At 43.9% G+C, this 24,291-nt stretch overlaps 2 protein-coding genes and 2 non-coding genes across 5 annotated transcripts in view; all 4 read right to left on the reverse strand.

Annotated features, from left to right (window-relative positions):
* Positions 1 to 9,286: 9,286 nt before the first annotated feature.
* Positions 9,287 to 14,268, reverse strand: tomm20a (translocase of outer mitochondrial membrane 20). The gene is made up of 5 exons (XM_036546875.1): positions 14,010 to 14,268; positions 13,197 to 13,243; positions 12,502 to 12,583; positions 11,413 to 11,555; positions 9,287 to 10,231 (listed from the first exon to the last, which is right to left on the reverse strand). The coding sequence occupies exons 1-5, from the start codon at positions 14,131 to 14,133 to the stop codon at positions 10,187 to 10,189; spliced, it is 441 nt and encodes a 146-aa protein (XP_036402768.1). The 5' UTR covers positions 14,134 to 14,268; the 3' UTR covers positions 9,287 to 10,186.
* LOC118790551 lies at positions 10,369 to 10,500 on the reverse strand. The gene has a single exon (XR_005005499.1). It is a non-coding gene; the product is annotated as a small nucleolar RNA SNORA14 (small nucleolar RNA).
* On the reverse strand, positions 11,998 to 12,131 carry LOC118790550. Its single transcript, XR_005005498.1, has one exon. It is a non-coding gene; the product is annotated as a small nucleolar RNA SNORA14 (small nucleolar RNA).
* Positions 14,269 to 20,716: 6,448 nt separating the features above from the next.
* The window catches only part of arid4b (AT-rich interaction domain 4B), a 49,334-nt gene continuing 45,759 nt past the window's right edge, over positions 20,717 to 24,291 (reverse strand). Inside the window, exons 20-23 of one of the 2 annotated variants that reach the window (XM_036546916.1) lie at positions 24,087 to 24,197; positions 22,833 to 23,021; positions 22,071 to 22,217; positions 20,717 to 21,035 (exon numbers count right to left, since the gene is read on the reverse strand). In XM_036546916.1, coding sequence (XP_036402809.1) covers positions 20,902 to 21,035; positions 22,071 to 22,217; positions 22,833 to 23,021; positions 24,087 to 24,197 — 581 coding nt within the window. In that variant the 3' untranslated portion in view covers positions 20,717 to 20,901. The remainder of the gene's footprint in view (positions 21,036 to 22,070; positions 22,218 to 22,832; positions 23,022 to 24,086; positions 24,198 to 24,291) is intronic. The other variant, XM_036546915.1, reaches the window with a different exon arrangement.

Genomic DNA, 24,291 nt, shown 5'->3' on the forward strand with positions numbered 1-24,291 from the left:
CAGGTTCTCAGGCGTATGTGCTGGCGATAAAACTGTGTTCTTTGGTTGGCGGCCACATCTAGAAACCACATGCTCTGTTTGCCAACATCCAGGGCGTAATTCCCCTATCAAAAGGAACCTGAAGACTTTGGGGATGCAGAAACTCCAAGATGTTTGTAAACAGGTCAGTGGTTTTTATTTTATTCTAGCATTAATTGCTCCATAAACACACTGCCAAGGCAGGAAAAATACTGGCTGGATGTCAATCCCCTCTTAGACTTTGGTCTACATAAAGCCGAATACCCAGCATCAGCACTGGCCTGAGTCTTGTGTATGGAGGCTGGTCCCGTTTAGCACTCCCCACAGGAGAGTAAATGGGATCCGTGAAGTTCCTCCATGATTCTGTCATGCAGGGAGCCGGAGAGCAAAGCCCTCTTCATTCCTGTTGCCTCTGAGCTACTGCGCAGCGTGGGCTGCACTATAAAGAGTGACATTTTACCAGGGGTTTGATCCTGTGATCAAGGGTTTTTAAAAATAGATATGAAGGGAGGCTTTTCCCTTTTTGTTTCCTTGTTCTTTTCTAAGGCATGGTGAGGGCGCAGAAACGCAGAGAGCGTAGGGCACCAGCTGACCCCTGTTGGGGGGGGGGTGAGTGCACGTAGTCCTCGTCAGAATATTTCGGCGCGTGGGAGGTTCGCTCAGTCCTCAGAAGGCCGGGACACTGCGTAACTATGTCGCTGAAAGGAAATTTAAAAAAAGAAAAAAAAATGAAAGAGGAGAGCAATCCCAGTGGTACACTTCTTCCCCGCAATCACTTCTCTGCAGCTGGGGTGGGGGTGGGGGCAGATTGCATCATCAGAGGGCTCCTCCTCGGACGCCCTGCCTGTGGCCACATAAAAAACAGGAAATGAGAAAAACTGATGCACGTGAAAAAGGGGAGAAGCAGGAGCTTTTGGTTTCGCATTCCAGAGGGTGGGTAGCAGAGGCTGAGACAAGAGAGGGGGAAACCAAACACGTTCACCTAGCTGTGGGAAACGAGACCCCTTTCAAATTCTGCAAAAAGGCCTTGCCCTGGTTATGCCGTGGTGAGCATAGACTCTCTCTCCTCTGTACCCTCTCACAAGCTTGTGTGTCTCTCTGCGTACTACTTCCAGCTTATGGCAAGGAATTTAAAATACTTTTTGGAAATAACTGAATCAATATCGACTGTGTATTCTAAAGATGGCTCTGTTGAGTCACTCCCTCCTCCGAAAAGATCACTCTGTCTGGTATTTGTGTGACGAACAGCAGTGTGCCAATCATTCTCCCACAATTCCTTCACCTGAGGCAAGTGAAGCCCCGATGACAGCACTTGTCTTAAGCTGCTTAGTCATCCATTCATCTACTCAGAAGGCTCAACCTTCCCAGTTATTCTGGTCCTGATGGCTTGCTGGGTACCGCATGCTAAATTCACCCTGAAATTTCAATTACGAACATATCCAATCACAGACCTTCATGCTTGCATGGGGTTAATAAAACAAGGCTATGCATGAGAATATGCAGAATATGTGGAACGCATAGAAAGTATAGGGAAACCTACAGATGGCATGAATTCAAAATACCAAAATTAACCAAAGGTGTCTGTACATGGTAATTGCACATGTTGTTACACTATACAGTGAGTATTTATCTGTCATATCCCTGTTTGCCATTGATCTATGAGGTTAAAAAAAGCACACTCATCCCCACTGTTGGAAATGCATTATTCACTCTTCTTTGCTCCCTGAGAATGTGGCCGAATGGAAATAACACGTCTGAAAAATGCTTGCCCCCCCCCCCCCCCCCCCATAGCCCCTGACGATAAAATACCGTGTGGCTGGGCTGTGACAATAGGAAACTCACCGAAGCCTGGCCTTTCCTTAATTCTTTCTGACACGTATCCCGAGGCTGGGAATGGCTACAATCAGCAGCAGACTCACAGTATCCAAAACAACAACAGTATCCTGCCCATCTCATGAATTCAAAGCTATTTGCCGCGTTGCCTGTGAAACAGGAAGACAGCTTCTTAAAAGCAGATTGCTTTTTTTTTTCACGCCCATATTCTTTCCCCCGGCTCCCAGAATGCCACATGCCCTTTTTTTCTTGCGTTCTGTTTTTAAACCTTGCCAAGGCACAGCACACGGTGTATTTTTTTTATCCAAGATAAAGGATACCATACTGATGACTTGGCAAAATACAACACCAGCTGAATTTTATTTCATCATCACTCCCATCGGAAAAAAAAAAGAAAAATCAGCTTGGCTCTAAGAGGGTTTCTGAAAGCATACTTCATCCTTTTTTCCCTTTGTGGAAAAGAAACGTTTCCGCAGCTGCCTTGCTTACTTGGCAGCTATGGTATTGTTGTGACCTTTCTGCACAGATATCAATCTATAGAAGGAAAAGGAGATTAAAAAAAAAAACAGGGAGCCAGGATTGCAGTCCGCACAGTGACGCTCAATACACTCAGTGATTACCACACGTGATCCCTTTCTGTCTTTTCAAAAGGGTTAATGATATATATTTTTTTTGCGGTGGTGAGCTGAATGCGCTCATTCTTTTCCATCTGCAGAGTGCATGAGTGCAGCCCGTGGAGCCCTGGGGGCTGCGATTGGCTGGCCCGCTGGAACAGCAGACAGAGAGAGACGCTGCAGGGGACGGGGCCAACGGCGGAGGGGGCCGCCCACTCCCCCGAAGCTCACCCTCCCCTGGGGGAATGTAAACAAAGGGATCTGAACAAACATGGCACCGGGGGTGACTTTACAGGAGGACAGGATGACACGGAGAGCTAAATTACAGTAGAGAAGGCCCGGTGACAAATAGGCGCCGGCAAATTGCTCCACAGTGAGGAGAGGAATCCAGTAGGATTTGTAGCCCTGCTTAGATTCGCACGATGGCTTTGGTGCGTTCCCACCCCCCCCCACCCCCCTGCCTACCCCCCGTTCCTTTTCTCAGACATTTTGAAAAGGAAAAATGGGTCATCTGTGCGGAACTTAGCACGCCAGGCACGTACAGACAGCTTTATTTTTAGGTTGTGCCTGAGAATTTTTGCGATGAAAGGCACGGGTCTCCAGACTGTATAAGTAATGAAAAGCCCTCTCTGCGGCTACAGTTTCCCTCCTCATCATCAGCTCAGCTTTGGCGTGGTTCATACTGCTCTTACCTCCGGGGACAAAAATGACAACGGGCACAAATTTACAGAGTGGCATTGATAGGAGGCCGTAAACACCGCCAGCAACACCAGGCCAGAGTTGGAGGAAGAACTCAAAATGGAGTATTAGGATCCAGCAATAGTGTGTGGTGTGCTGTGTTTCTGTTCTGTGTTGCTGCTGCACTGTATCCTGAGTGGCAGCTGTTTGTAAACCTGTAAAGTCAGACTATGGAGCATACAACTTTATAGGCTATTTCAGATGTCTCCATCTGAGAGGTGACAGTTTTGTGTTTTCTGTTCGAAGTCAGGAAAGCACCATGGCCTATGCACGTCTCTGCCGTCGGAGGGGTAGTTGTTTCATGCGTGTGTGCACTTCAGACATTTTTAAAAGCTCCCACATTCTTCATCAGGTATATCCTGAAAAGCTGACATTTCCTGGCATATCATTGCTTTGACTGAGTTACTCCCATAACCAAGGCCATATATGTAACAACTAAATATGTACCACTGTTAATCTCAATGGAGGTGAAGGCACTGTGATGGGAGTACACCAGAACAACAACTGCATTCTATCATTACTGGTTGAAGGATCTTCAGTAAGCCGCTTTGAATGGCCAACATTGCTTGGCTAATCGATCATTAATATTTCAACCAGTACCTCAATATACAACAGTAAAATTGCGTTGAGTTCACATTTCTCAAGTAAAACTGGGCCAGTGCATGTTGCTCATTACTCATGTTGCTGCTGTTTACTATAGTATCCATTGAATCAAATCTCTGCATCTGATGTTTCTGCCTGGTTACACTCCAAACACACGCACAAATCACTCTGGGAGGGCCACAATACAGCAGGTCAACTACAGCAGCCTACAGGACCCTCTCTGTGCTCCAGTTTTCCATTTCATACACCCCTTCTTCCCTGTCATCGGAAGGCCTTCACCACCATGTCTTCCCCAGGTGAGAAAGGACGGGCTCCCGTGTAGCACGTCCCATCCTGGTGCGGGAGCTCCCCCTACTGGAACTGCACCGAGACCGCGCCGCAGGGTGGACTCGTCTCACCCGGCCGACCCGCCCACTCTCCCTGCCAGACATTAGCAGATGAAGGGGGATTTTGCGCTGCCTCCGCTGAGATTTAATCCGTAGCTCAGATCCAGAATACGACCCATTCTTTCTGAGTCGTGACAGAGAAGGTGTCTTGTTCTTTATGGCTGGAGAGCTCGGCTAAATAAACCGCTTCCGTCGGGGCTCGGGCAGTTTGTTTTCCTCCACGCCGCATCACCTTGAATTCACTTTTGCCGTCAGCAGTGACCGTTCTCCTTTCCCCTAAAGCTCCGATAAAGTCTATGCCGCCTATGAGATGTCTATAGGATTTCGCATCAGAGTGCTCTCTAATGCTCTGTTCCATTTGCATCAAAAAGACGGCCAGGCTGACATTAGTAATTGCAGGAGCGCTGACCTGTGCCGTCATGCTGAGAGCTGACCCCGGGCTGACACTAATATTGACGCAGTCTCAGTGCTCCCGGGCAGCCTTATTGAGCAGGACACACAGTGCGTGACAGGGAACCATGGCTCCAGGAGAGGAGCACACTGCACCCACTGCCTGAACCTCAGCCCGAGGTGGACATCCAGAGAGGGCCCTCTCTCTCCCTCTCTCCCTCCATCATGCGGGCACTTCTCCGTCCTCTCACTGATGCATTCACTCAGTCATCTCTCCATTCTCACTTTAATGCCATCTCTATTATTAATGATTAGTTCAGTCATTTCGCCTTTCCCCTCACAAACGCATTCATTCAGTCATTATTCCTCTGTCAGTTCCTGTCTTGCGCCGGCCCTGAGAGGAGCTGAAAGGCGGCAGTGAGTTTTCCTTGGCCGCGTCGCCGGGTGCCGTTAATCTGAGGCAGAAGCCCTTGGTGGCTCCTCTGCAAAGTCAGAAGTGTGTTTTTGTGTGCGGCAGCTGCAGGGAGGAGGGGGGGGGGTGAGAGCGCAGGATGTTTCCTTAGCAGAGAGGCAGGCAGCCGCACGCAGTCGGGAGCTGGCGGAGGGCCCCGCGGCCCCGTCCAGATGGAAGTGCCAGCAACGGGGCGGGAGTCCTGGGTGACCCGAACACTGCCTGCCTTTATCCTCGCTCAGCCTCGCTGCATCTCAGTGGCCCGAGCAACAATGATGCGCCTCTTCAGGATGAGGATCCGGGGAGTCTGCACAGCTTCCACTACGCGCTACTCAAGGGGAAAGAACAAGAATAAAAAGCCTAGGAATGAGAGCATGAGTTCATGGAAAATACAGTCTGCCATTTCGGCTCCCTTTGACATTTCTGGGCCCAAGTTCAATTTTTCATATTTTATTCCTATTGTAGAAAATATTTTCCAGTTCCTGTCTCCTGGCAGCGCCAGTGCCAGAGCATGCCTGCCAAAGCCCCCCGAAAAACCAGCTGCAGTCTGGGATAAAAATAATTAGGCCTTTATCTCCTCCTGTGCGGCGCTTCCAGCCCTAACCCAATGAATGCCACGCTCACAGCTCATCCCACACACAAACGGCCATCGTGCTGATATTTACCAGTGTGTGACACGGAGCCTTGCGCTTTTGCGCTCGGTGTCTGGGGCGCGAGAGGACTCCCGCGCATCGCGGATCGGCTATCTGGCGAAAGCGATTCCAAACTGACACGCTTCGAGAACACTCGGCGCGGATCCGTTTCACCCGCGAGGTGATGCCAGGGGGATGTTGCCATGGTGTCCTCGGCCGCTCAAAAACCATGGCAACCGGTGCTCCTTCGAGTCATAACAGGGTTCCGCGACAAAGCGAGGTAATTGCAGCAAGGCGCAGACCCGAGTCACAGCGCCAGTTACGGCAATTATGTCGAGTCAGCAGACACTGCAGACCGCAGCCATAACGACCCCGGGATACTGCATACTAATGATCCCAGATATGTGCTGTGTAGCTCTGCAGTGGTCTAAAGGGAACACTACGCCTGTGTGTCATCTTTAAACAGTCATAGTTCAGTCTCCATAGAACGCTTATAATGCACTTAGACTAGCTTCACCCTAATTTTTCCCCATATTTTAGCTCTCCCGAAATGAAGGCACTCAGGAACAGTCAAGAGCTCTGTAGTCCTCATACAGGTCATCTGATTTGCGAGAAAGAAATTAATTCCCCGGGTTGCATCTCTTTTAATATCGCCTTTCTGCTCTGCCATCAGGAAAAACCTCCCACGCCTTTCTGATATGCTAAAAGGCTATTAGCACACATTACTGTCAGCCTTACTGGGCTAAAACAAACTACAGCAGTCATATTGCGATTTAAAAACGTGGGCACCATATCCTGTTTATCTTTAACATATAATTATTTTTCCAAGCAACAAATGTTTTTTTCCAACATTGGAATGGTATTTTGAGCAACAGACTTTCACTAGGTCCATCAGATTTTTTGTTTCCATTTGTTGTTGTTTCCGTGGCCTGAAATATGAACTAATTCCAATTCAGGAATCTGTAAGAGTGGTGTCCCCCTAGCCAGTGACATTGGCAAGGTGGGGAGAGGTGCTCATTAGGCTCTCCACTTTAATGTGGTAGGGAACTGTGACACCATCTGTGTCCTTGGTTCAATCAGCATTCCACACAAAAAAAAAATCTGTGGTGAAACAAACTGTCTCCATCCTTATTCAAAGGTGCCTTGTCCTGTATAACCTCCAAATGTTTAGGCATGAGGTCCGTGCTTAGTTTCACAGCATGTTAACTTGGTCTGTGTGCATTGTAGTCCCACTTGGTGCTAATGCAAGATTGTTTTTTACTCACACCAGCAAGCCTCCTGGTCCCCTGTTCAGCTTGGAGCCTTGCCCTGTGAGCTGCCCATCTGTCTGACAGAGGTTCTGAGCAGAGCAGCCACAGAGAGGAGGAGATGACAGACAGCAAGGTTACCTCACTGACTGGCCGACTGGAAGATAAACATGTCTGTCGTGGCCTTGCCCCCTGACTCCGGAGCAATTAAATACACATAAACGGGTAATGGCCATGTGTTAAAGCCTTGACGCAAAAGTCTGAAATTCAAGATGTTCCTCCAATGCCAATGGGAAAACTCTCAAAACAACAGCATCTACAAACACAAATAATTCAGTGGATCAATATGTCAGAAAACATCACATTTAAAGTGGAGCTGCACAGCAATCCCCACTTAAGAAGAAACTGAAGGCCGTCTTCTCCCGTTAAAATTGTTTCTGCCCACAGTGATTTGTGTGGGCCAGGCCTTATTAAACTCTGTAACAGCCTTGGAAAAATCGGGTGTGGACAATTTGCCACACAGCATGTTTCTGAGCCAAACCCAGCAGCGTCGGCCCCCGTGTGAAGAAGTGCTGACGGACCCATTCCAGGAAAAACTGAAGGGAGAGCACTTGGGACAGCCAGCAGTTGGTTTTATTTATTTCCCCGGGAACGACTTCAGGCTGAGCTAGCTTCCCCTAGTCCACTGCCCCGGCCAGACTACTGCCCCCCCCCCCCCCCCCCCCAACCCCCATTAGTAACAGTGCCCACAAAAAACGAGAACACATTCATCACCAGAGCGGCCCCGCGCTTAGATCAGCATGCGAGTATGCGCTCCTGCATATTTTCAGGAGGAAAGGGAGACGGACGAGCGGCTCCCACTCTTTCGTGATTGTTAACATTTGTGAGGCCGAGCTTGTCGGTCATAAAACTTCTATAGAAGTAATTTAAATTTACAGTACAGTAAGGCGTTCGCCGAGGGAAGTGCTTCCAGATGTGCGCTGTGCGTTTCGTGCACCCTTTCAAACTTTGCCATTAGTTGTACTTGAAATTGTGGTTTCTGTAAAAATACTTCACCTGGCATGACCTCAGAAGAAAAAGACATGTTCTTCACAATGTCCATGAGCTGGTGCGTTTGATGTATAAAAAAAGTTTCATTGAATAATTCATTTAGGTCACACTGATTACTTTTGTATATGCTTATGTACCACTTCTTCATAATTATATATGTTCTACTTTTTAGCATATTGAAAAATGTATTTTTTTATCAGCTAGAATATTTGGCTTCTTCCATCCCAGCTTACAGCAACATTTTCGTACATCTCTACTGCCATCTGGTGGTCTCACAGTGTAGCATGCACAGTACTATATTTCCTAGTCCATTTCTCCGGAGGTCCTCATCATCTGCATTTTTGCAAATAACACCAGCGGGCAAGAAGATCTTCACTGACTTACTCAGCTCTCAGTTTGGGAAAGCAAAACCTATTATCTTCCCATTATGAACAATTATATGACCAGGAACTATAATTAAATATACAGTACAGGTATATTTCACAATCCAAGCTACCAACTAAATTTTTTTAAAGAAGTATTATTGCTAATTACATTTTATGCCTTTATTGAGTATGAGAGAGAGAGAAACATGCTTTTCTGGCATGCCTTCAAACAGTGTTGCTAGTGAACATGCTGCACAAAATACAGAATAACTGATCTTTATGATGTGTAGATTGGCCAATGTAGCAGGAACGGTGAACGGGATGAGCCATCCGGGTGATGTTAAGATCACAGCATCTTCTCTGAATCTCCCTCAGCAAGACACTCTCTAACAGACATAACACAACCTGTAGAAGTCTGAGGATGTGGCAGAGTTCCTGACAGATCAGTGCACGCGCCATTCGCCAGCCTGCTGAAGCAGCATGACGACAAAGTGTAACTGGCATTCAAAACAATCCAAGCTATTAGCATATGCTCTGTTCTAAAGGACTGCATTTATAGTGAGCCTTTCAATGACCCCCAGAGAGCTTTAAAGTGTCTCACCTTCAACCTCCAATTACCTCAGAATGATCAGCAGTAGAGGTGAGTGTATCTATGCATTATCTATTAGCAAAGCCAAGCTTGCTTTCCTGAGACAAACGTGTTTATTTTTGTTTACCAGAACCCCTGTAGCACAAAGGCCAAAACAATAATCTATAATTTCATGGCAGTTTACTCTGCTGCCACTTTTTCATCATCACTTATAAAGCTTTATTTGTAGTTTGTCCTCATTGTGACAACTCTTTGGCTTTGTAGTTTCAATACGCACAAGGCAAAGCCTCTTCATGAGAAAGCCAGGGCAATTATTATCCCACCAGACACTGCTGAAAGGAAAAACAGGACTTGCATTGCACTTCACCAGTTTTGTACATTTTATTTGTAGACAGAGCAAACACTTCAATATGACTGAAATAAGAAAAGTATGACTTAAATGCGTAAAAATATTCAAAATACTTTGTGTAATCCTACACTTAACATGAACGAGAGTTTGATAAGACGGCAGACAAAGAGGAAGCTGTTCCTTGTTCTCCATAATCAGATTTACATGCATTCTACACGTGTGCTCAGAGCTGAACACTGTGGAATTCCCACACGGCCCACACTTCACCATTGTTATTGACAAAATTCATATTCTCCCTTAACAGCACAGTAAGTGTAAAGTTCTTACAGCTGAATAACAATGACAAATCTTGATCGTGCATGACGGAGGATGATCTCTTTGCATATTATTTCAGTTGTTTGCTACACTCTTGTTTTGTGCATATTAGGAAAAGTACCGAGAATGCTATCATTGGCCAATTCATTTTCTCACCATTTTTTTTTTTAACTGAAGTAAAGTCCAGGTAAAGTTTGGCAGGTTTGGAATTAATCCGTCAACATGGTGCATATGCAGGTTCTTGTCCTTTTTTGTGGGTTTGTTCACACTTCAGCATTAGCTGTGAGATGGCGTACCATTCCATACCATTACAGAACATGGACATCTGGGACATGAAGTCATTGGCTGCTGAAGGATGGGGAAGCAGGGAGGGGGGGCGAATAAGAATCAGGGGGGACAATAAATAAAAAAGGAAAGAATCTAATGAATGAGTTACTTAACCTGGGCTCCTTGCAGTGAAACACAGAGGAGTCACATTTACTGTCTGAGACCTGGGCTTCAGGAGTTGGTTGGGCCAGAGCAAGGTGTGGGTGTTCTAAGGGGTCGGGGAGGGGGCTCTGTGTTACGCCCCAGAGTCGACATTAACCCTGGGCCAACCCCTCCCTCTTACTCAATGTCATCTTCAGCCAAGCTCTGTGCACTGACAATACGCTGCAAAGTCAGAAATACAAAGGGTGTTAGTCCACCAGCTACATCCGCACACACTCTACTCTCCTACAAGTAAATACCACAGAGGGGGCACCCATGAAACCATGGCTGATGATGTTATTCTATATCAGACTGCCATCTAATGTCCGAGAGGTGAAATAGCCGAGAGCCACTGGAACAAAGCCTGTAGCTTTGGATAACTCCAGGTTTGTTTTTGCATCCTTTCTTGTCCCAGAAGCTACAAACAGCAACTGGGGGGTTTCACCACCCAACTTGCAACTTGTTTTCAAGGACATTCACAAACATTATTGCCAGCTAAATTACCAACCAAATAAATGATTAATGTCACATCCCGTTTTACAAACAGTATATCTGAAGACACACAAATAGATGATGATCCCTTCTTCAGAACACTGTCCAGGTGATAAGGAAAGCTTTCCCCAGCTGGTTTAACAGAACATACCCCTGCTGCTGGCACACCATTAATCCTGCCAAGTAACTTAATGAGCGGGGATGTTATTGTTGGCCTTAATACATGATAAAATATGAATGTCTAACATAATGTGGTAGCTGTATTTGCAAGTTTCTAAGCTTACAGACACTACACAAGATGTAAAACGATTATTAGAATTTACTGGGTGCATCACTTTAAAGTTTTCAAAGTAAGCAAAGTATAGGTATACAACCTTATGATGATGTAATGGCATTGCACTGGCATTGCAATGATATTAGGCAAATAAACTCTGAATTACATTTTGACTCAGATATCCAATTCATAGTACTCATTAGGTATTTATATGCAGCTGGGGTCTCATGAGCTGATGAAGGACACAGTGTACCACTGCATAGACATTAACTCTTCATAATGTAAGAAAGCTGCCATTAATCTCACCAGCGATTAGCACGGTAGCTAGTAAAATCACCAGGGGAAACCTCAATTTGTTTATGGTCACCCAGACACCTTTCTTGAGAGGTGAATTTCAGGTCATGAAGCACCTGGATTGCAATTTGCAAATACAGAAAATCAAACCTCAGAATGTTCCAAGGTAAAAGAATGTCTTGAGAATTCAATTAACTGGAAAAAGGAGAAGTCAAGTGTGCACTACTGACAAGGGAAAACTTCAGCCCTGTGCCAATGACTGGATATTTGATGGAGCTGCTGGAATGAGGGACTGCGCTCTCACCTGGCTGATGGTGGGCAGCTTCGTGAGGAGCATCTGGAACACGGGCGGGGGGAGGGTCTGCTGCAGCACCTGGAGCAGCTGCTGGGGCTGCCCGCACACAGCGATGGCATTGGTCAGGTGGTCCACACCCTTCTCGTAGTCACCTGAAGAGGGGACAGCGAGGGGCTGGTCAAGAGGCATACGGAGAGTAGAAACACAGCAGGAGCCACTACAGGGACTCCTCTATCAGTTCTCAGACTTAGACTGATGTCATTGGTTTACTGGGTGCCAGTCAGTGGAATATGTAGGCAGGTTGCTTAAGGATGACTGGTGGCAAGGCACACTATTCACTATAGCGCTGTCTGCAGCTTGATGTTCAGTCAGTGCTTCAGCGGTAGATCTGAGCAAATGTTCTTACTGGTCTTGTGCATTTATAGTTTGCATCATAACAGCGTGACCGTTCTTGTTAAGAGTTTCCAATAAAAATGATCAAAATATCACGACACTTAACCATAATAGACTGAAAATACTTCCCTCCCTTCAAAAAATGAATTACGGTAAAAAGTGACTTAAGTCAAAAAGTGGCCTTCAACAGGCAGAGAAATTAAATGTTTAAGAAGTGAAATAGCCAAGAGCCACTGGAACAAAGCCCTTAGCTTTGGACAATTCTAAGTTTGTTTTTGCATCCTTTCTTGTCCCAGAGGCTAGGAATAGCAACTGGGGGGTTTATAAGGATGCACAACCAAGCATTGCATCTGTAAACATGGTATGGAAATTGCAACTGCCCCATTATCATTGTCATTTAAAGCAAGTTCTGTGCACTTACCTTAGCTACAGAGGTTAGCTCTGACTTTGCACAAGTTCCTGTAATCATCCTTTATACCACGACTAAAAGTCCTACTGATTAAATGGCTATGGAATCCCCCCTCCCCAACACAAATGAGCAGCACTAAGCTTTTAACAGTGAACAGATTAGTTCCAGGCCTTGATAATGACTGACATGTATGGCATAATGACGACACACACTTCTTGGCTGCAGAACCTATTTTGCACACAGTCAGGGTTTTCCCACATTCCTGTGCTACATGCAAATGCCAGTTTGCCTCTCACCCTGTGCCAGCAGCTCTTCTCCCAGCTGTATCTCCTCCAGGAAGAACTTTTGCACGGCCTCAGCATCTTTCAGGTCCGGCAGCTGGAACACAACAAACCACATGTTCTGCCCAACTGTCCCCAACTCTGCAGCTGTCAGCACTGCTACCCCTAACAACACTTTGGATTTATAGCTATATACAGGTGTGGAAGGTGTTATGCGTTTCTTTGTGATCAAGAATTTCAACACCCTAGTACTGTCCAAGGAGCCAGTGCATCATAGCAACTGGCTCCTGTGGTCGTTTAAGAGTAAGGGAAAAATCAACCAGGCAACCCTGACCTTTTCGTCCAGAATTCCCACATTATGTTGTTCCTCTGAACATCCAGTACTGATGGAAATACAATGCTTTACTTAAAACTCCAATCAGTACACAAAACCTGCCAATTACAAGTACACGAAATATTGCAGTTTTCCCATGGACAAAGCCAAATTTATTAAGTCAGAAAAGTCTTAATATCAGTTTTCTAAGAACAAAGGGTCAAACATTTCATCTAATTTCAGCCAAAATACACTCCCAAAATCTAATTAATTGAATAAATACACACACAAAAACCCTTATGAAAAGAACAAGGCACTCTCACAAATGACAGCGCTGCCACAGTGACCATTTGACCTATTTTCCCTGGTTCTACTGGGAAAATAGTTCCGTTCTTACCTTTGCCAGTCCAGACTTCTCCTTTGCAGCCTTCTGCTTTCTCCTCCCTGGTAAACAAAACATTTTTACATATGATGCAGTATTTCAGAGGACGTATAACTTCAGAGTAAGTAACTCTTCCACTGCATCCCTCAAACATCTGCTTACCTAATAAAACAGCTTCTTTAGGCAATGATCTTTAATGGATGAATCACACAAAGGATAAAAATTCAAACAAAATAAGCATGAGATTAATACCAAGACATGTGGCTCAACATTACGTCGGTCACCACGTGACACTCCCGTGGCGATCTACTGAAATCTCTAACGCGAAACTAAACATAATCACTTGCCAATTGGGACGCATTTGCAGCAATTTTTTTTGCTCAACCAAACGTTTAACTAGGCAGCTAATTATGTACCTGAGCCTTGGTGTAACTAACCGGCTCGGCCAATAATCTGCGTTCTATCGTTAGCTAGTCTGGCTAACTAACATTCGGTGCTTCCCGATAGTCAACAAGATAACTAGCTAATGTAACTAACAAGCGAGTGTCAATGAAGTTAGCGCCAGTTATCAGCTAAGAGACTTCCTAGTGCCATTGCTTAACGCGCTTTTCCAGTTTAAAATTTAACTGAGTAGCTAATGTGACCCTGGGCAATTAACTACACATAGCCAGACAACCACATCTCGTACGGAATCACGTTAGCTAGATTGCTACACAGCGTTACCCGGCTGTTAATCGTTCAAAGACATGGCGTTACCAGATTACTGTGGTTTGGTTTCCGCCTATGTAGCTAATGTTGCCGGTATTCTTAAAGTACAACAACACTCACGTTCTCGCAGTCTTTTCTTGAAGTTAGGGTCACTCCGTCGCTTCCTATCGAAGTAGATACAGTAGCCGATGAACAGAGCTCCGCAGACCCCCGCAGCAATCGTGCTCGTTTTACTGCCCATCATCTCCAGGATGCGACAAATTGCCTATTAGCGATTTTGCAATCCGAAGGCAAGGTAAAAAGTGGATAATCACAGGAAGTGCACAATCCTTATCAAAGGCATTGGACTACCATCTCTGCCCCAACCCGGTAGCTAGCTTCATATCTTCAAGTTGGTTAAAAGGACCCATATTTTGCATGACGGGTGCGCTGCCTTAAATGATTGCCTGATTGAAAATATCTAGCTAGTTACGTACACACGCGTAAAATGTAACGTTGTTCGCACCTGAAGATATAAAAGGTATATTCTAAGAATCATAAATAACACGTTTAAAAGTTTAACGTTATTGCGATACGCATGTATTGTAAACAGGCTTGCGAAGGTTGTCTGTACACAAATCGTATAAGCCAAACGGGTAGCTACCAGAGGGTGAGTTCAACCTGAGAAATAGCTGCCTGCTGACTACTGAGGCGGATCAAGGCAATGATGTAAGACGTCAGTCAAATATAAAGTAACGATGGCCTGCATGATAAATGCTTTGGCGAGCTCACCTTCTCTTGTATTAGGCACAAAGATGTGACGCACAGTTTGAAAACCCACATTCTTTTAAAATTGTAAAAAAACGAAATACAGGTTACACAAAATAATTTAGGACATACTGCTTTGTGAGTGTGAGGTAGAATGGCCATAATTGTTTAGTGTAGTGTGGCTTCTGTTTGATATAAATCATGTTGAAGGAATTATTATTTTTAGCAAGTATTTAAACTTACTTTCAGTGAATAAGTATGTTGTGTATATGAATAATCTGGTGTTCTTGTGTGAGATGGAAATACTCTTGTGTGTAGATGGAGATACATAGTAATCACTATATACACATAGACAGTATTTCAATACATTCCTTTTTCCTTTTCCAAAGTTTATAATGTTAGGTAATTATTTGTGAGCGGAGGTTTTAAAAATCACAATGCAGCGATGTGTGCTGAACGCTGATGTGTGTAGATACAATACACAATACACTGATGTGTAGACCAGTGGGTCTGTTAAGGGTTTAGGGTTTCATTCCATGTTCTTTGCTTTCCTTGAGGTTCCTGCTTTTTGTCGTCTCACCTGTGAATCTGGGCCCAACAGGGTGATGTTTGAGGGCTTGTTTCAGTGACCTGGTCTTAGCAAAGCACCTCATACCCCATTCTGGGCTGTTCTCCATGTCTCTGCAGCCCTCCTGCCCTGGACATTTTCAGAACCAGGTGTACTGGTACTGCATCTATATTCTGGATGGAAGTAAGTATATGCAGGTATATGAGCCATGACCTGAATTTAAATGTGAAGAGTTTTTTTTTTTTTTTTTATAAAAAAAAAATGCAGCACACTGTCAACCTAACCAAGGTTCAAGTGTATATGAAACTGGGTCTGTACACAAATAGTGTATATGATACTGAGTCAGTATAATTGAATGGTGATGATGTAACCTCCACACATTACTGCACATATTTAATAAAACACTATGGTATCCCTCCTTTGGGAACATAGAAGTAAGTTACAGTACACACATAGTTGACACAATACAGTATACAGTATGGCTTGTATTGTAACACACTTCTTTTATCCTGTTTACTCACCTCTGGCTGCCTTTACATATTCAGTAGCAGAAGAAAATATCTTCTGGAACAATGTGGTGTTAAGGAAAAAACCTGTTCCCTACCACAAGAGGGAGACATACCTCTGTGAAATACATGTGCCACCAAAAAGGCAGAAAAAAAAGACCAGGGTGTATTAGTAGAACCTCTCATTCAAGTCGTGTCCTCTTTGTTGCATAAAATGTGTATATCTTCCTAAACATAAATGCGTTTGTACCCCAGAGCAATCTTCCAACAAATGGAACATCCTTTATAGTTGTGCTTGAAATGACAAAAAAAAATGACGTACAGTACTACTTCAGATACTTCACATTCCCATTCAGCAGTGAAATCAATGTCATTATATAGAAGCGACTGAATTTCCCCTCAGCGCACACAGTGGAGTACATTGTGAGTAATCATGAATGCGGCAGTGCTTTCTGACATAGTTTACGAGGTCTGGGCTGTTCTTAGACAAGTTTACACTCCAGCAGGAACAAATAAAGAGGATACTGAGTCATGGTATCTGCAGGCAGCAGGCACACAAGTAGTCAGTATGAACAGTAGGAATGCATGTGCATATATGTGTGTGCGTCTGTGTATGCATGTTCAAATCACAGATGTTTGTAATAAAAGGCCTTTAGAGTGCCGTAGCAACTCCTGATCGAAAACAGGTATTCAAAATGGCTTTGCCCACCCGCTTTGTTCACCTTTGAGAATAGACTAAATAAATCACATCAGGTCTGACACTCCAAATAAAACCTTCACCCTCTAAAGTTTTCACACCAGTGTCCCATCCAATAGGGCTTTAAAGTACTGCTTGCATGTGAGAAGCTAAAATCCCTGTCTACTTCTGAACAACTATGACAGAGGCATACGGATAGCCTTATAGTTTTCTTCAGCTGAGAATTTCTGCTATTGATGTTTCCCATCAAATAACTAAATTACACTTAAAAAGGAGTCTACACTTGTGTTTCATATTCATGTCAATACTAACTACCAATATGTTTTGCTATATAAAATTTCAAAATCAACACTTAATATGATTTAAAAGATTTTAAGAAAGAGGGAAGATGGCTGGTGCCTAAATTGTGGGTGTGTCAGCTACAGTAACATCAAAATTATGGAATGTGTTAAGGGGAACAGTGTCAAAAATCATAATGTCAAAGAAAAACTGCATCAGGAAAGAGGAACAGTGATCTCAAGTCAAAGCTCACTGACAGGGATAGATAGACACTTAACAGGACAACAATGCTGAAGAACTGAATCTACACCCAGTCTCAACAAAAAAACTTACATTGTGACTGTGAGCTTTGTAAAGCTGATATAGTGAAACCGCCATTTGGAAACTACTTGTAACGAAGGCTACCATGCAGCAACGCATAGTCTGGTGTAATGAGCACAACACCTGGACTCTTGCGCAGTGGAAGAAACTGATATGATCTGAGGAGTCATCTTTTGCACTTCTTCCAACATCTGGCTGGGTTTATGTCCAAGTGTAGAAAAGTTATCTGTTACAGTATGGGCAGCCATCTCCTGGGAGTCATTGCTTCGGATTATTACTCTGCATGGTAAAATTATGGTGAAGGAATACAAGTCATTTTAGGTGACCATGTGTACCCTATGGTACAAGCATTGTTTCCTTAAAATGTTCCCATCCTCCAAGACAATAAAGCCTCCATGCACACTGCTAAACAGATTCAAGGGTGGCTTCATGAACAGCAGCATTAAGTCAAATACCTTCCATGGCCTTCCCAATTACCAGACGTGAACATCCTTGAACCTTTATGGGACGTTCTGGGATGTAATGTTCAGAGTAGATTTCTACCTCCTTCATCTCTCAAAGAAATGGAGGCTTTCTTTCTTGAAGAATGCTCCAATATCATGTTAGAAACAGTTCAAAACTTGTACAATAGCATTCCAAGAAGGGCTGAAGCTGTTCTGAAGGCATGGGGTGGCCTGAATCCTTGTTCATTAATAAATACTCATATATTGTTTGGTGTTTCCATTATTTTGTCTAACTCTTGCATATAAATGCACCAAAGATTAAAGATGTGAAAAATCTGACATACTGAACCACAGTTCTGCACAGCAAAAGCAGACAAAGGACTTCACAAACTATGGCATTTATTTCAAACAGGCTTCTTTTTTTGCTTACATTTGTACAATAAATTACACAATGTCCATCCTCTGAAGAAGCTAATAAATACTTTAGAGCTTTATTATAAGCTTTGCCCCCCCCCCCCACTCTCAGCATTTTGTAAAGATTCATAAAACTTTACACCCCGTGTACAGGTTGGAAAATACTTTTTATACGACCTGTATAACACAAAAAGTCTCCTCATACAAGCACAAGCTAACAAAAACCAAAGCTGACTTTCCTAGAAAAAGTATGAAAAAAAGAAAAAAAAATAAACTTGATAAAACTGTCCCACATAATGACAACAAAAAAGGAAAGGAAAAAAGAAATGAGACATGCTTTCACCTTCTGAGGATGTACAGGGAAACTACAGATAAAATGGTAAAACAGTCCATACAGAAAATACATGGTATTAACAATGCAAGATATTAAATAGCTTAACTTGAAACACACTTCCCAATATACAAATGTATTACAAAGGCATACAATTACATACAAGTGCCAAATAGAACAGGCCTTCAGAACAGGTTTATCATACAACTTGGGAGTCTATACAAAGGAGACCCTGGAGCTCGCTTAGACACACAGACATTTCTCTTTTTATCATTCACTGTTAGAAATGCAGGTTTGCAATATTGTGACCCTTTATCTGTTAGAATTGTACAAAAACACAACATCTGGGAGGGGGAACCAGGAGGTGAGACAAGTGCCATGAGAACTCAATGAAAGTCTTTAAATGAACAGTGTCAATCAGTAAAACACGGGGGGGTTGTCAGGACCAAGATACTCAAAGATGAGCACAGTACATTTCGGAACCCAAGTGAAATCTCTGCAGTAGGACATGAGTGCTGGTCTGTGCCGTGGAGCTGAATTGTTAAAGAAAAGGGGAAAGGGGTGCTGCAGACACCCCTTTCAGCTGATGTACCATTCAGCTGAAAGGTTTAGAGGTATCCAATGCAGGGAGTGTTGTACTTATGTGTTGTTTGCTTGATGACATGCCTTTTTCTATATGTTACAATCAGTGTCATGTATTGACATACTGGGGTTTATGAATGACTAAGTAGGTAAGGCTATGTCTGTACAAATGGATTACATGGTAGCTGCAGGGTTATGTCAATACTTAGCCTGAATAAGAGAATTAATGCTTTTTTGATAGATTCTCAACAGGAGAAAAAAAAAACCTTAAAAGCTAGGGAAGGTAAAGAGAAAAGCTGTCTGTCCTTATGTCAGATTTTACTTTTCAAATCAGTTAGACATGATTACATCAATAGTGTCTAACATTGCACTTCCGTTAACTGTTTCATTCTTGCAAATCTCTATATATCATATACACTCAGTAGTAAAATACATTTGATCCTGGCCACCAAAAAAGTTTTCAAGTGCATGTCTCTCCCCTTTGCCATCCACAATCATCTTTTTAATGAGCACATTGATATAAAAGTACCAATCCATTACTTTTTTCCATATAAACAAATATCTGGTTTTGCGATACATTGATACATTTAGACAGTGCTTTACATTTTTCAGTTCATCCATGTTCAGTGTTTTGTAAACAGGAAGTGAACCACCAGGGCTTGAGACAGAGTTTTCCGATAGGGCCAAATGCGTTCACGGCATTGTGTCTGTGTATGAGTGCCCAAAGAGGAATTACAAGGCACTGAAATATCTCCTCCTGCTTTCATACAATAATGGCTGTCAGTTAATTTTCTCGACAACAGACTACCTGTCCAAGTTCTTATAGTAGTGAAGCACTTGGTCCTATCACTGCAACGCCGCTGCAGAATATTCAGAGAAACAGAGAGAGACCGTCCGCAAACACACAGGCAGAACTCAGAGGGAGCCACTTCACTTGTATAATGGAGACTTTGAATGGAACAAGGAGAGGGATTCAGAGAAACACTGGAGAGACTGGGTGGGATGGGGGATGTCATTTTTGATGGTACTTTTAGAGGTGAAGTTGTATTCAATTTTGCAATCACATACAAAGAAAGTTTTGGGGCTAGTTTCAAAGAGTAGTTCAGAAAAGTGCCCTACCCACAGTGGAAGGAAAAAAACTTGAACGCCCCCCCATACCCAACGGACACAATCAAATCGAAAATAATTATTGCTTGAAGAAAACAACTTCAAAACTCTTAATCAACAAAAAAAAAAAAAAAACAAGTCCATTGTACTTTTTTGTTGTATCCCCCCCCCCCCCCCCATAAAAGTGCACTTAAGTGCAGTTAGCTTGCCAAGAAAACAGTTGTCAATAAAAAATAGTGCTCGTTGTTTAGTTTTCTTTCTGGTTTGTTTGTGCCTCTGTTTGTCTGTCAAGTTGAAATTTGTTTTTTAAAGTCCAAGTCTCGGGAGCAGACCTTGTCACACACTACAGGTGCAAATACCACCTTGTATATAAATTATTTTATATTTGTAAAAAAATCTAATTTACCTGTCATTTCACTTGAAATGCAAGCAAATGATAAAATTTGATACTCCCTAAAAGGTGCAAACAGAAAAGGGGTGGCCACACCTGGCTGTGACGTCACATGGCAATTAATGCTACCCTGCAGGTAGCTAGCTTACTGTAAACTGGCTCCCTAGCTAGCATGTACTGCTAGCAAGTAAACAAGTGGTGTCTGCTCACTAGTGTGAGAGTAACCACACCAGCCAACAGACACACTGAGTTTTGTGGAGATGAAACATGACCAGCAGGCCAGCCACGTCACTGGTTAAGAAAAAAAAGACCATGAGGAACAACATTTGTAATGTTTTCTGAATTTCATCATGCACTTGTCTTCTTGTCTTCTCGACCTTTCCACAAAGTCAGATATTCTACAAGTGATGTCACAGAGGCAGGGAACTGTGTGATTTTTTTTTTATAAAGCACACCAGTCCCTGAGGGCAGACACCACTTTTCTACGGCTCACACCAGACATTCAGAGCTCCTTTCCGCTCTGCGTACTGCATATTCGGTGAGACTTGGACTTTAAAAGGAGCAAAAGGGGTGTGGGTTGTGGACGCTGGTTAAGTGCAGAGTGCTGTGGGCCTCTGGGCATCGTGTCACCTGCACTCCACGGACACCCCAGAGTTCTGAGAGGACCCGGTGACGGGCGGCTCCGCCAGGGTCAACATGACGGCCGCTGTTAGGGAGCTAGAGGACGGAGAGGATGAGGAGGAGGAAGCTGCCACTGCACCTGCCGAAGGGCAAAGTCACATCAGCTCAGGCGCTACAGTCACTGTCACTACTGCACTCAGCACTGAGCTGATGCAAATGAAAAACACAATGTTCAAGGCGCATCATGAAAGCAATACATTATGACTGCTACAATACTCTCCTATGCTGAACAAATAGAAAAAAAAAATCATTCAGAGCTAACCCAAAGACAGCATCATGGGATGTCTAGAGATAATAGCACCTGTCATCTTTCGATTTAAAACACATCTAGGGCTTTTCAATAACATGCTAAAACCCTTGCATTCAGCTGAAATCATAAAATGTGAACACTGACTACAGAATATATTCCCCTATATTTTCTATTCAATTTAAAAAATGGTGCAGCTGCTTTTATGTTAGCATATTTTTTATTGTACACTGGTATCTGAAGAGTGCATATCCTTAAATGTATTCATTTATTTTCATTGTTTATATCCCTAGCGCCTTCTCTAATACATGCGCTTCACTGACCATGTCATCAGGGTTAGGTCATGTGTGACAAGAAAATCTACTCTTGCAGTATGCATAGAAAGCTCATGTTTCTGGTGTCCAGTGATAAAATCATGGACTAATGTCAGGAAGTTCCTTTCCCTTTCTATCAGGGGTCTGACACTTATGTTCTATTGTGCTGGAAGTCACTCTGGATAAGAGCATCTGCTAAATGAATGTATTGTAATGGTTCTGCACTGATATCGTGGAGATCTTTGGCACTCAAAATGGCTAGTAACTCCACCCATTTTTCAAGTGATTATATTTTACATTTTCAAACGATTGTACAACTGATGGAAAAGTCCATTAAAAATGACACACAGGATGCACAAATGCCCAAACCTAATCTTGTGCAGATTTTTTAAATCACACATATCATATGAGAGTGACACTCAGAAATGTATAATCTAAAGGATGCAAAAACACCATGGCAAACACCATAGTTAACCTGTCAGCAATCATCTAGTCGTAAACTTTAGCAAACTAGTGGGGTAGTTATTAATCTTGTCACCTTTATCATACTTACTTTCTCGCTCCTTCTTCTTCAAGCGCTTTCGTCTCCGGTCTATGGAAGCCACCTCGGACTTCAGAGAGAGGTAGTGGTTGCGGATGTCCTGCAGCTTCTCCTGCAGGAAGGCTATCCTCTCCAAGCTGCTCATCTTCTCCAGGTCCGCTACACGTCACCACACACAGAGCAGGACACATCAGAGTTAGCATGCCTGCCGCGTTCCTCACAAGGACAGGATGGAACAGACCCAAATTTACATACAACTGTGCTGAGCCCATTTTGTCTTGCCATCGTGTTTTAGTTCTAGAACTTGTATTTGTGTTTGTTTTTTTTAAATTCTTTGTTTTCCCCCTTTTTGGAATGAGAAGTTACACTAAATTAAGATCACTGCTCTGAAACACCCCCTGTAGCCTACTGGTGTGGGAATGCTGAAGTGTAGCTAATGCAATCACACCTCCACTGACATCATCTGAGCAATTTAGAAGCATGACACAAGCCGCTAGAGGGTCACACAATAGCATAACAAGGGAACCCTGCCTGATGAACCCTACGCTGGTGGAATTTGTGTCATTTGTGCCAAGCTATTTGTGTTCCACTGCTGTGGACCTCCGGTCATTGTGGTCACAATTTTTACTTTTACCTGCTCACACTGAACTCTGAACAAGAGTCATAACCGACAGAGCCCTGTACGTTGTTAAGAAATTGTTTGAGAGCTTTGACTGGTTCTTTTTATTAGCCAGAGGAGTCAGCTTGCACAGTGGGTGTGGAGGTGACACTCACACATCTGAAAGCTCCACTCGTAGACACGCGGCGTGCGGCCATGGTGCTCAGAGTCCCCGTGCTTGTGGTACTTGTGGCCAGCAGGGGGCGTCCTGTTGGGGCATTTAGGCATGACCACATTGGTCTTGGAGGCGGGGGATTTGGCAGTGTTTTCACTGGTGGAGTGGTCCTCGCTGTCGCTGCTGTGCGCTGTGGAAGGGAGAGCAGAGGGGGAGGCCTGAGTCACACCGCTGGAACCATGGCCAGGAATTACAACTGCGCAATTCTGGTTCCGCCTGCTCATCCATCATCTTCTCTGTTGGACTGAATGACTCAGTTCCACATCTTCCTTCAGCCCCAAAGCTTCTACCAGGGGAGAGGAAGCTGAAACTACAGAGTCATTGTACCTACCCTCTACCCAGCCAATCAATTTGCTCTAAAAAGAGGAGCATAGTGTAATGAAAGTATTTTTACTTTTTGGTTCCTCATACATGGTTTCTGCAGTGAAGAAGGCCCTACTCCAGTCCCTGGTCAGCAGACCTCCATGTATGGAGCACGACTACAATTTGTTCATTTCTGCTACAACTGAAGTGAAATTCTATGTGGAAAATAAATAAATAAATAAATAAATAAACTGTTGCCAAGATAAAACATCTCTTAAGCTGAAATCTGTTGGAAAAAGATGATAGTTATTTTAGGCTGCCAGCATGTAAAAAAAAACAGTTTTCTTGACAAATTGGTCTCAGAGAGACAATTACTGCATGAGAGATCCAATGAAATGGCACATTTACCCGTGTTATACGTTATTGCAGTACTCCCCAGACCATTTGTCCTTGATCAAGGATTAAATCACACACTGGGACAAGTCTGATAAACCAAATGTGTGGTTTAGAGCTAGGTCAAGGATACTAAACGCTCTGACACATTCCTGAAGCATATACCAAAAAAACCACAATTAAAAAAATAGCTGAGAATGGAAGGGATGCCTATAAAAAAAGGAAACAAAGAAATACCCATCAAGGAGCCGGTAGTGGGCTTGTAAAACATGTTGGAATGAAAAGGAGCATGATTACACGGCTCGTTTTAATGGAGCCCTGATAATGAGCTTGTAGATGCCAAAGACGGAGGGAAACGAGCAGCTGGTACTACCTGCCCCTGATAAATCTTGTTTGCTCTTAATGACAAAGCTCGGCTCCCGAGGGAAGCCCGGGTCTCCAGCGCAGACAGGCCGGGCTGGCACCGACGGGCCGGTGGGTGGGCGGTGGAGAGACGTACCCGTTTTCCGGCTCTTTTTGGGGTGTGTGCCTGAGTTCTTGTGGCTCCGCTTGTGTTTCTTTGAAGTGCCGCCCATCTGGGAGTCTTTCGGCCTCTTCTGGCTTGCCAGCACTGCATGGGAGACACAACACACGATGGCTCAAGAGACCAGCTGGTGCAGAGTACCCTGTGAACTGCTACTAGTAGTTGGCAGTTGGGATGGTAA

The sequence above is a fragment of the Megalops cyprinoides genome, chromosome 15, assembly GCF_013368585.1.
Source record: "Megalops cyprinoides isolate fMegCyp1 chromosome 15, fMegCyp1.pri, whole genome shotgun sequence".
Classification (NCBI taxonomy): domain Eukaryota; kingdom Metazoa; phylum Chordata; class Actinopteri; order Elopiformes; family Megalopidae; genus Megalops; species Megalops cyprinoides.

Bases quoted from the DNA above. Each gene is read 5' to 3' on its own strand.
- tomm20a (XM_036546875.1), bottom strand. From the start codon at position 14,133: ATGATGGGCAGTAAAACGAGCACGATTGCTGCGGGGGTCTGCGGAGCT. The intron at 13,244-14,009 runs GTGAGTGTTGTT...TTTGTTTACCAG, and splicing joins CAAGAAAAGACTGCGAGAAC to GGAGGAGAAAGCAGAAGGCT. The intron at 12,584-13,196 runs GTAAGAACGGAA...GTTGTGTTCCAG, and splicing joins AGAAGTCTGGACTGGCAAAG to CTGCCGGACCTGAAAGATGC.